Source organism: Antrostomus carolinensis, unplaced genomic scaffold (assembly GCF_000700745.2).
Source record: "Antrostomus carolinensis isolate BGI_N321 unplaced genomic scaffold, ASM70074v2 scaffold29074, whole genome shotgun sequence".
In the NCBI taxonomy this organism is placed as follows: domain Eukaryota; kingdom Metazoa; phylum Chordata; class Aves; order Caprimulgiformes; family Caprimulgidae; genus Antrostomus; species Antrostomus carolinensis.
This window is the reverse complement of record NW_010310554.1, coordinates 42381-53929: the sequence shown is the minus strand read 5'-3', so window position 1 is coordinate 53929 and position 11549 is coordinate 42381. Positions and strand designations below refer to the sequence as shown.

The 11549-nt window shown below is 48.9% G+C and overlaps 2 protein-coding genes across 6 annotated transcripts in view; one reads left to right on the top strand and one right to left on the bottom strand.

The window, feature by feature from the left end:
* DYNC2I2 (dynein 2 intermediate chain 2) overlaps positions 1-3539 on the top strand; it is a gene marked incomplete at its 5' end in the record, with an annotated part of 6255 nt that extends 2716 nt beyond the window's left edge. Inside the window, 5 exons of the mRNA XM_010166465.1 lie at positions 166-275; positions 944-1111; positions 1533-1765; positions 2573-2730; positions 3301-3539. Of these exons, the coding sequence (XP_010164767.1) occupies positions 166-275; positions 944-1111; positions 1533-1765; positions 2573-2730; positions 3301-3539 (908 nt within the window). The remainder of the gene's footprint in view (positions 1-165; positions 276-943; positions 1112-1532; positions 1766-2572; positions 2731-3300) is intronic.
* Positions 3540-3705: 166 nt separating this feature from the next.
* Positions 3706-11549, bottom strand: part of SPTAN1 (spectrin alpha, non-erythrocytic 1) — a 47727-nt gene continuing 39883 nt past the window's right edge. For 4 of the 5 annotated variants that reach the window (XM_010166462.2, XM_010166463.2, XM_029084625.1 and 1 more), the window contains 8 exons: positions 11002-11114; positions 10101-10118; positions 6976-7030; positions 6277-6473; positions 5840-5893; positions 5207-5353; positions 4755-4902; positions 3706-4035 (listed from right to left, as the gene is read on the bottom strand). In XM_010166462.2, the coding sequence (XP_010164764.1) occupies positions 3910-4035; positions 4755-4902; positions 5207-5353; positions 5840-5893; positions 6277-6473; positions 6976-7030; positions 10101-10118; positions 11002-11114 (858 nt within the window). In that variant the 3' untranslated portion in view covers positions 3706-3909. Of the gene's footprint in view, positions 4036-4754; positions 4903-5206; positions 5354-5839; positions 5894-6276; positions 6474-6975; positions 7031-8312; positions 8376-10100; positions 10119-11001; positions 11115-11549 lie in introns of all 5 variants that reach the window. The other variant, XM_029084624.1, reaches the window with a different exon arrangement.

Here is an 11549-nt window from a genome sequence, read left to right as displayed (position 1 = left end):
AGAGCGTGTGTGTTTCGGTTGAGCTATGTTCTTACACCAGAGCGGACTGTGCCCTGGATGTAGCTGCCAGTCCTTTGAAGCTGGTGGGCTCATTTCCACCAGTGCTTCCTTTGTGCATTTGTTATGAGCTATTAGACCTCAGCTGTTTTCTCTTTGTCCTTTCAGGTGGCCTCTTCAGTGGAGAGCTGGTGGTTTGGGACACCAGCAGAACAGAAGACCCCATGATCTGGAGGACGGGGATGACGGACGACACTCACAGTGATCCAGTCTATCAGGTAACAGAACATCTACAGCAGACACGGCTGGGGGAGGCGAGAGGTGCCGTTGCTTCATTTCACACTTTGGGTTCTTACTCACCTTCCTGGTGCTTTACCTGGAGCTCCCAGGCTGCTGCGTTTCAGCAGTTACACTCTCTGTCAGGTGGCTGTTTTTCCCCAGATCTGGCTGCTAAACAGGCGTTTGCTGAACTGGACACTTCCAAGTAAAAATAACTTCAAGTTTCAAAGCCTAAGCAGCGAAGCCTCATTGATCCTTAGTTGGGAGCTTAAAGCTACACGAAGGGTCACCACTTGCCGTGCAGTCTGGCTTCCTCGTGGCTCCTGTCCTTCTGGGGTCCTGTGACTCTGGGCAGTCGTGTATTTTCTCTTCTGAAAGTTGGGAAAAGGCTGTGGTTTGTAGCTGGATGAAAGTGCTACAAATAACCACATCCCAGCAGTGCTGGCAGGTGAACCACAGGAACTGCAGTGCAGAACTCAGCCCTGAACACAAAACGTGTTTCTCTCGGAGCATCTACATCTGTGCTGCCTTTGGCACCGAGATCCCCGTCTGCCGCCTGGCTCTGCTCCCGCGTTGCCTTGGCAGCTCAGGGGGCTGCAGGCTGCTGAGGGGGGGCTCTGCAGGTGTGACAATCCCCCTCCTCACGAGCTCGTGGCGTTTGGAACAGGTTAAGTGGTTACCTGACGCCAAGCACAGGAACCACGCCCAGCTGCTGAGCGCGTCGACGGACGGAAAGATCCTGGTGTGGAGGGAGGAGCGAGATGGGCGGCTGGCCTTGGCCGAGGGATTTGCCCTGGTGGCTCAGCAGATCCCTCGCAGCTCTCAGCTGAAGAAGGTGAGTTCAGCAGTTCAAAGAGTGCTGATTTGACACAAACACTCTTGCTGTGTGGCAGAGCTCGCCTTCCACACGCAAAGGGGCAGGAAAAGCGCTTCTGAACATACGCACCAACCTGGATCCCCATCTCCTTGCCCATGCTGAAATCCCTCCTTGGAGGGCTGGTAACAGCCGAGGTTTTGCCGTGCTCTAAAGAGCAGCTGCTGGAAGGGAGAAGGTAACTTGCTTATAATAACTCGCAACAAATCCCCTGGTAGGAGGATGTGGCAGAGGTTAAAGGCCGAGCAGCGCTACAACCACCAGCGCTGGCGTGAGTTGTGCAGTGAACAGCTCCTTGGGGCCCTGGCTGGTGCTGCTCTAACCCCGTGTGCATTCCACTGCCCCAGCTCTCACAGCAGCTTTGTCTCCTTTTGTCTCCCAGTTCACGTGGGGAGAGGCAGCCGTGGGTGTGACCTCGCTCTCTTTCTCACACTTCAATCCCCACGTGTTCATCGTCGGTGTGGAAGGCGGCTATCCCCTCAAGTGCTCCATGGCAGCAGAGACACGGGCTCTCCATCCTCCGGGCAGTTCTGTTCCCCTCAGGGCGCCAGCGGAGCTCGCCTTCTCCCCGCACGGCGGGCCCGTGTACTCCGTCAGCTGCTCGCCCTTCCACAGGCAAGTGCAGCGAATTCCCACCTGGCTCTGCACCTGCATTTTTAAATACCATGGGGGGGGTGGTGGGGTGTGTGTGTGTGTACAAGTCCCAAAAAAAGGTCACCTGGCATTGGGAACTTGATCAAGTAACTTCCTGTTGTAGGAGAAACAATGTCCACTGGCCATGGTGAAGCTGCCCACTCAAGTATGCTGCCTGTGGGCACAGCATGAGTAACAGGAAATAGTTTGTGCTCAGGCCAGCACAGAACATCAGCACCTTCCTTAGGTCATCCCAGACATTAATGGTAAAGAGCAATTTAAAGTCAAGGGGAGGAGCTGAAAAAGTCATTATTTATCAGTGCTGAAGCGATCGGCCCATCAGGAATCTTACTGGTAGCTGCCTGGATTTAAATGAGCAGCTCACATCTCTCCCTGCACTTCCCCACCGGCCGGGGAAGAGGCCCCAAGCCACGTTTCCATGAAACACGCCGACAACCCCGGGTTTGGGTTTAATTTGCATGAGACAAACGCAGCTCTGACAATGCCCGGCTGGAGCTCAGCAGATCTCGGGCATCCCTGGCCCACAACCCACCAGCAATACTCCGTGGACAACACCAGCCCTCGTTAAACTTAATTGAGGGCAGGAACAAAGCCGGGTCTCTACAGACCACGCCCCAGGGTTCAGCTTGGGAGTTGCTGCCTCAGGACACACATTCAGACCTTTGCCAAGCAGCAACATCGCCCCAGATTCTGCTCCTTTGGCGAGTTCTGTTCTGTATCTTTATCAATAAAGCCTACGGAGTGGTTTCCTCTTCCTCCCTCCCCCAGGAACCTCTTTCTGAGCTGTGGGACCGACGGACAAGTTCACTTGCACTCCATGCTGCAGACACAGCCCCTCATTTGTCTGCAGTTATCCAAGAAATACCTTTTCTGCGTACGCTGGTCTCCAGTTCGACCATTGGTCTTCGCGGCTGCATCTGGGGAAGGCAAGTAACCACAGGTTCCTGTTCTTACACCTAAAATTAACACTGTGCTGGGTATTAATTAGTACAAGTCAATTGTACTGATCAGCATTTCCCCAGGCAGAGAGCAGTGGCCATTGTTTGTACTGTGCCGTTAGTGTAACGGGGTCGTTCCTGGCCAGCAAGACCTCTGCAGTCGCAGTGATTTTGCACTTTTGAAAAGTTACTTCTGTAGCCACAGCCCCTCCCAGGGTGAGAACACACCTGGCAAGGCTGCCAGGGCTGAAACTTAGTTCCAGCTTCCTTGGTTTTGCCGTTTACTTCTAGAACCAACGGTTTAAAACAATAAGTTTTTCCCTAGAAAATTGCCCAAACATTTTTGAGTTAAGGAATGGAGATTTCCTAGAGTTTGTCAAGCTGGGCTTCTGACAGCAGAATAAACCCAGTCAGGTACCTGGCACAGCCTAGAACCATCATGGGAAGGGGAAATAGGTTAAAAGGAACAGCTCTAAGTTCCAGACTAAGTCAGTGCTCATCTGCTGTTACATACCAAGTCCGTTACCACAAGGCTGCACTAACTGTTTCTGGTTGCAGGAGCAGTGCACCTGTTTGACCTGGAGAAGAGCTCGCAGAAGCCTGCCCTGTCCCTCCAGCAGGCCGCGGGTGAATGCCCCGTGCACTGCTTAGAATTTAATGTCAAGCAAACTCGGCTGTTGGCAGCAGGGGATGCGACTGGCACAGTCAGAGTCTGGCAGCTGAGTTCTGACTTCACTGAGCAGGGACCCAGGGAAATGAATCACCTGGAGCAGCTGGCGAGTGAGATCAGGGACTGAGGCAGCCACACAACCAGCTGCCTGAAGCTCATTGCTCCTCTGACTCCAGGAAAAGCTGCCCCCTCACCTCTCCACAGCGCTGGCCTGTAAAACACACACAACCACACCAGCTGGAACTTCATCTATGTAACAGTTACATTTGCATTTAACCATTAAACACAAGCTGATGTGGTTCGACCAGTAACTTTTATTGAAGCACACTGCAATATGCTTGTTTCCCCTAAGAGTTTTTAAGCTAAGCAGTTTAAGGTTACATCGTAAAGTAACATCGATTATTGTAAAGCACAAAGAGAGAGAGAGAGACACATGCAGAGCTACAGTCAGCAAACGTGAGCGTGTTCTGTGCATCTTTTGGTACTAGTGTTTCAGATCAATTCACAAAGAGTGAACGTGTAAATTCTATGTAGTCGTAGGCAGCAGGGAGTTCTCTGCCCTTGCCGTCCATGTAGGGCTTCATATGAGAAATGCAGTAATCGGCTTGTTCCCGGGTCAGGTTCTGAAAGACAAAGACAGGGGAGGTGGGGACGGGCACTGCCAGGCTGCGGAGGGGACATTCACCAGCAGCTCTCCCGCTCCCAGGGGCACACAGCTCGGGGCAGAAGCCAGAGCAGCACAACTGCACCCGGCATGGAAATGCTCTGGCTGCTGTTCACGCTATTTGGTTAAGAGCTGGAAGGTCTGACCTGAGTCTTCCCACCAAAGAGAAGACAGAACAGGTGACTGATAGGAGGAAGAAGTGCAGCCTCTTTATTTCTGTGCCAGCTGGTGGGATTCAGACAGGAAAAACTTGCTGTCTTGGCAGGGCCGTGCAAGGGAGGAGGTGTTCATGTCTAAGCTGAGATACTTGAGTTTCTCCTTTGAATTACTGCCTGGAGAAACATCTCCCTCTAGTCTCCCGGATGATTACAGGAAAGCATGGATTTCTGAGGACAGACACAGTGAACACCCCCCTTCCCAGGCCTTGGAGGAGCTCCTGTTTTACTCAGCCCGAGTAGTTCTTTGGCAGTTAAAGCTTTTCCTCTTCCTCTACAGAGCCGAGGTGGCAACGGGGTAGGGCTGTTACCATCACTTCTGTGTTTGGGATACCCTGGCAGATTCAAAACTGACTCAACCACAGTGACATGAAACTCCAAGCAAATAGTGCTGGGGCTTTAACAGCCTCGGAACAAAACCCCTCTGTCTGTTCCTCCCTGGTGAGCCACAACCTGTACTCACTTGGTAGAGCTCCTCCTTGGTCACGTAGGGCTTCCCCTCGGAGCTGAGGGCGCGGAAAGCGCTCTCGATCTCCTCGCTGGACTTCACGTTCTCCGTTTCCCTGCTGATCATGAACGCCATGTACTCCTGCAGCGAGACGTGTCCATCCCTGCCGGGGAAACACGAGTGAGCACAGCGCCTGCGCGCCCGCCTGACAGGGGCTTTCACAGCCCCCGTGTGAAAGTCTTGACACAGGAGACCCTACATTCACTTTTTAAAGGGAATTTCTTCTTCACAAGTGTCAGTCTTACCTTCATAAAGACACTTTTATGTGAATTGCTGTAAAAACAACCATAGCCTCTCCACCATGGAAATAAACACAGTGCTGAGCCTGTGAGACCTGCCAGCCACCCTCCCACAGGACACCGATACAGTGTTTTGCCATAAAAACATTAAAGGTCCAACCCACGTACCTGTTGGGATCTACAGTGTCGAGAATAGACTCGAACTCTGGGTCTGGCTCTCCTTCCTCCACCATAGGCAGGTCGTAGCCAAGAGAGCGCAAGCAAGACTTAAACTCCTGGTGGTTAAGTCGTCCAGATTTGTCCTTGTCAAAGTGCCTAAAAACAGAAAAACAAACCCCACGTTTTTAACTGTCAGTTGTTGATACTGAAAGCTACAAAATGGGCTCAGAACTAGGAGAGGTTATAACCAGCTCGCTGTTCTGGACAAATCAGCCTGAATCAATCCACAGTTCTATCTGACATTCAGCGAAAGTGAGCACAGATTCTTTACTTTGCTTAAAAAGCATCCAAAAAATGGCTGTATTCCCAGCTGGAATTCCTTGGCACTCCCAGTTCCTACACCACCGTGCCCACAAGCGAGTGTGCCCAGGAGAGGCTCAGGTGGCTGTGGCTGTGCCCAGCCAGCAGCGGGTGTCCCTGGAGCTCCTGCCACCTGGCAGAGATCAGAGCAGCTCGGCACAGAACTGGGCAGGCAACAAAGGAGCCGCGAACAGATCGGTGAGAGAATCCTGTGAACAGGAGCCAGCCACGGGCCAGAAATACCTCAGGAGCACTCCCCTGGCATCCTCCCCTGCCACTCACTTGAACATCATGCTGAACTCCTTCAGGGCCTCCTCGGTGACTCCAGTCGTGTTTCTGAAATGGAAGAAGCAAAGCTCGTCAGCAGTTCCTGAACTGCACAACTCTGCTGGAGTCCATCTGCCCCAAGCCCGCGTCTGCATCACAAGGACAAACGAGCAACCAAGACCTGACACCAGCTCCACAGGATAACTCAATTCCTCCACGACCGTTAATGGCCAACGGGAGCTATTTCCAAACCACTGGCTTCGTCCCTCTGAAGAGAGCCAGGAGGTGGTGGGGATTTACAGGCTCACGACACCCGTTAGTCAGAGCACAGGCGAGGCTCGTTAGCACGACCCGTGTGAGGTTTGTTTTGGACACAGGCAGCCACGTCTCCTGTCTTCTATCCCCCCCGAGCTGGACACACTTTACAGCGCGGCTGGGCAATGAGGCAATACCGAGCTTGGATCTGCTGCTCCAGGTTGTGCTGCATTCTCATCCCCAGCTGGTCCAGCTGGTCCCACTGCTGTGCCAGTCCCACGGTGCTGTGCTCTGTGTATTTGTTGTCCAAGATAAGTGCTTCTTCCATGGCTGCTCCAAGGTCCTCAATCTTCTTCAGCTGGCTCCTCATAGCTCGGATCTCCTGGTGCTTGCGCTGTGAGGAGGGAGCGAAGAGGAGAAAATAATGAGTGAAAAAACAACCAACCAAAAAGAACCCCAACCCTTAAAAAATGAGAACACAGGCTGGCAAGGGAGGAAGTGTTATACTCCCCTCTCTCTGCTGGGATTATAGATATGTGTGCTGGAATTTGTAAAGTAATATTCAAAACAATGTTCCTCTTCATGTGCACAACTGGAAACCAAGAGAGCTCACAAACCAGCTCTTGAGACAAACCCCCTCTGAAATGCACTGAAAATCCTGTGTCCTCTCTGCCCTACCCTGCTCATTTTGAAATAAAGAAGAAAAAGGAAAACTACATCAGAGTGTTGTTTAATGGCTTGTGATGTAAGCAGACATCTAGATAGTCCCAAAGGTCTCTTCAGTACTCAAAATGTGTAAAATCAATTAAGATTTTGCCATATAATTACATTCCCACCCTGTGTTCCCGAGTGATCACCTGGGAAAGGTGCTTTAGCAATAACTGAGCATCACTTACTTTAGTAGCTTCCAACTGCGATTCCAGCGTTCCCGATTCCTCCACCATACAAGACCTAAACACAGAATTCACAGTGAGAGGGAGCACTTACCCCATAAAAAACTGCAGGTGGGGCTTGAAATTAACAATCCTTCCTCGAAATTAAAAATCCTTACAGCAGCATTACTCTCCTGTAAATATTTAAACACTGGTTTTGTGTTTTGTTTGTTCTGACTCATCCTATTTCAGACTGGCAGGTGTACATCTTGTTTGAGTCTCATTTCTTTCTGTAGTTAATTTCTAGCCCCATTTGAAAGGCAACATGATCAGCAGCCACACTTCATGCCAGATCCAAAGCGCCCGCTTTACTGGACCTGATGAAATTAGAAACTCAGTGCAGTGCCACCCCACTCCACCGTGCCCGGCACACACACACACACACACACGAACTACAGGTGATTCACTGGAGCTGGGCTGTGTTTGCAGTAAGGTACAGGAGCTCTACAGAGCTGTGTTACATGGGGATAAAGGGGGGGAAAAAGACCTTGAAAACTACTGGTTTGGTTTAAAACTGATCTTGCTATGGCACAATCTCTGCAGAGACCGGCAGAACTCTCCTGCACAGCAGTGGCTGGTGGACAGTTGCCTTTCCCACCCCACCTCTCCCATCCTGTGCCCAGAGAAATTGAGGCACAACCACTCCTCTCAGTCCAATTGCCACACTGAGCTCCTAGGCACTCTGGAGCGCCCATGCCAGCGTGTCAGGGTCACCACTGTGGCAATGGTCTCCAAGATCTACTTCATATGGACTAGCTACAGAAAGTCTCTGGATGCTGCTTTTCTCCCCAGGATGCTAAGCAGCATCTCAAGGTTTGAGAACTTCTGTCCTTCCAACGTGTATGGTGAGAGTTCATGATCAACCACCTGTGCAGGGCCAGCAGTCTGGGCGCTGGGGAGCTGGGCTGTCCTCTCCTTTGAAATTCCTAAGACTTAACTCACTGGTATTCAAGTCACTAAAACTGGGTTCTCCTCCCCACTGAAATCTGTCCTCCTACATGCTCTTGAGTTTCTTGAGAAGGGGATTTCAAGTGCTGAATCACTCTGTAGCAATGAAAATGCACCAAACATCTGGGTGTTTCTCACCACAGGGTTAAGGCTCAGATTCACTGCACGTCTAAAGAGATGAAGCGCACGCCCCAAACCCTGAGCAGGAAGCTGGGAACCAGCCGTGGAGTCAACAGGGAAACAAACCTCCAAGCATCTCTAAGCCGTGAAAGTTAGTTGGAAGGAAAGCGAGCCTTGGAATTAAAGAGTGCATTTGAAAACCAAAGTGAGGTAAGAAAATAAGAGGAAAAAACCTTCCAGATAGATCATCCCCAACTTCATACTGATAGACACGAATGACACGACGATACGCTATGCTAGTCAAAGAAAAGAAACCAAGTAAATTCCAAAAAGGAAGAAAGAAAGAACAGAGGAAAGAACACACCCAAACACAGCCACTGCAGTGGAGCCACACTCCAAGCCAGCACCACCTTGCAGCAAACACAAGCAAGTACTTAATGAAAGAAAATTATTCAAGTGTTGGTTGCACATACACAGAAATAATCTGTTGTTATTTTCGTGTCAGTCACAAAAAAATGAGTCTCACTAAGAGACAAACTGAAGTCTTGCAGTTTAACTCATCTACAGATTCTTTAAAGGGATTCTTCTTCCTCAACTCCCAGTTCTTCTTCCTCCCCTGCCCAAAGGAAGCCCCCGCCAGGCAGCACCGGGCGCGCACGAGCGGCTCCAGCGCGCTGGAAAGCGGGTGTACGCCCGGCAACTCTTATCCTGAAACTTCCCTGAAGCTCTGCCTTCCCTCTTGCCAAAGAGGGCTCAGCACAGCCAACGCCTCTTTGAGCTAAATCTGCCTTTTTAATCTATTCACACAGAATTAAGGACAAACTCTGCTCGGCATATCAGCAGCCTTCTGGTAATCTGTCCAACAAAAGAGCCTGTCATGGTGATCTCTAACTCCGACCCTACGCCTTTCAGTGAACGGCTCCTTTCTGTCCCCTCGTTCTTGGACACCAGAACTAATCTGCAACACCAGCTTACACAGGAGCAGAGAATTCAGCATCCCTTCCAGGAAAATCTGCTCGGTTCCATTAAACTGTACAACAAAAATGGGGCAAATTATTTTTATCTGGCAGAAACAGCAGAACACAAGACACTGTGGTCATTACAGAGCCAATAAGAAGCACAGTTATCTGCAAAGATTCCACCCTTTTATTATGAAAAGCTTTCTCTCTTTGTGAGAAAGGCCCTGTCTCTTCTCCAGCACTTTACAGGGCAGACACACAGCCCCGTACACCATTTGTTAGCATTTTACATTATGTCTTGTTACAAAGCTTCCATTGTGCCGCAGATTTTTAATACTGAAGGCATTTAAATGGACAGACACACTCTCAGAGGGTTTGCAGTCTGAAGACATTTTAAGATCTTATAATTTCCTTTCCACGTCTTGACAAATGACCAGCCTGCAAACCCAGGCAAGGCCGTGGGCTCATGGTGGAAGGTTTTGTTTTCTCCTATCAAGGACATAATCTTTGTGGGGCACAGTCACACAGCAGATTACAAACCAGCAGCTCGTATTTTTGTACTCCAGAGTTTTAAGATACATAATTTCAGTAAAGCCTCTTCAAAGGAATCTTCCCCCCTCCTTACCAAAAATTGTTCTGAGAACAGTTATAATGGAAAAGTTTATTTCACTGAGCAAGTCTCTGAATGCTGGAAAACAAGGAACGTCAGCTGTTTTCCAAAGGCTATTCTGTGTTCTCGTATCTCACCAGATTTAGAGCCTTCTCTTGTACAAGCCCTCAGAGAAACCAAGAACAGACGTTAGGACTTCCATGGTATGCCAGTGGCTACCCATTAATAATTCTTCTGCTTTTGACTAGGAAATTATTATGTTTCTACTGGTTTATCATTAATTTACTACAAAGTCTTGTTTCCTGCATCTGTGCACCTCAGCCACAGGTTGCTCTTTTCAAATAAAAGGGGTTTCAGCGCAGCTGTCACAAGCAATGTAACGACAGAAGAGAACACGCAGACAGAGCAGAACACATCACCAAATTTTTAAAGATATAAAATTCAATACTAACCCATCTAGCAGGTAAGTCCTGTAGAATGTGAAGATCCAAACATCAGGCAGCAGGACAGAGACAAGACAGTAAGAGAGGGACAGAGATTTGGGTGGGAAGCAAACATCAAAAAGTTAAAAAAAAAATCATATTTGTATTTCATTATTTCATGAAGACACAAACAGAACTATTTGTAAACACACAAGAGACAGAGAATCACAGGATTACATGAAAACAGAACTCACCTCCTCTGAGCCACAACCAGAGTGGGTCAGAACTGGCTGACAGCACTGTCTGAGCACAGTTACCCCGGGTTCCTACAAACGTGCTCTTCAGTTCACGGCAACTCTCAACCTTGAGATATTTTCTATTTCTAACACAGTTGTTAAATCTTTACTCCCTCTCCCTGGGCATGGATATTATTACACAGCACCCTGGGTAAGTGATTACAACTTAGAGATTATGATAAAGTAGTCTAAAGCTTTTTTCACAGCTTCTTTCTCTACTGAAATTCTGGTGAGATTTCTAATACACTAATCGATACAAAAAGAAGCATTAACAGAAACGCCACTGGCGCTTCACTCACTCTGCTTTGAGCTGTTTGTTCCCCAGCCCCACAGCTGTACTGCAAAGTTCAGGAATAACTGGGAAAGAGTGAAAGAGTGAAGTCCTAGAGAACTGGAATTACTGCAGGAAAATTAATTCAGAAGCAGACATATTTTTAAAGTCTGGTGTTTCAGGGCTTCCCTCTTCCCTGTGGCTAACGGGGCCTCCCTCAAATCCCAGCTGCAGGAAATGAACAAGTCCTGAGTAGCTGTTTTTCAGCAAGAAACATTTACAACTTCGACCAAAGAGATGCACGATGGATACAAATACTGGCTGAGGAATCTCAAAGGGCAGCTCCTGGGAAGACAAAACATACCTGGTCTCCTGAATCCACTGGTGGAAAGCATTAGCATGCTGAGCAAATTCCTGGCGCAACTTGTCATTTTCTTCCTGCCTTCGCTGTTCCTTCTGCAGCTCCAATTCCCGCTCCTGAGAAACGAACACAAATCATTTCAAACGGAGAAATAATGTGATTTTCCTCATCCTGTAATAAAAACCCAAACTAAGAGCCGCACACCCGCACAGTTGTGAAGCCCAAAGCAAGACTGAGTGATCAAAGAGTGTCCAGGATATCCAGATAAAATCATCTCCAGTGACAACACAGAACATTCTCACGAAAGTCTTGAGAACTGGAACTGAACCAGCTGTTACTTTACTGTGTAGCACAGACATTAAACACTTTACAGTTAGGAAGCAAGGGATGTGTGCTTTGTCTTTTGAAAGAGCGCAAGTGGAAGACCATAAAAACAAATTTATAGTTAATGGAATATTTTCTTTGCTCCCAAATTTTGAGATATTTCCATCTGTAGCACAGTGACAAACTCCTGTACTGATTATCTTAGAAGATAACTTCCAGGGAAGAAC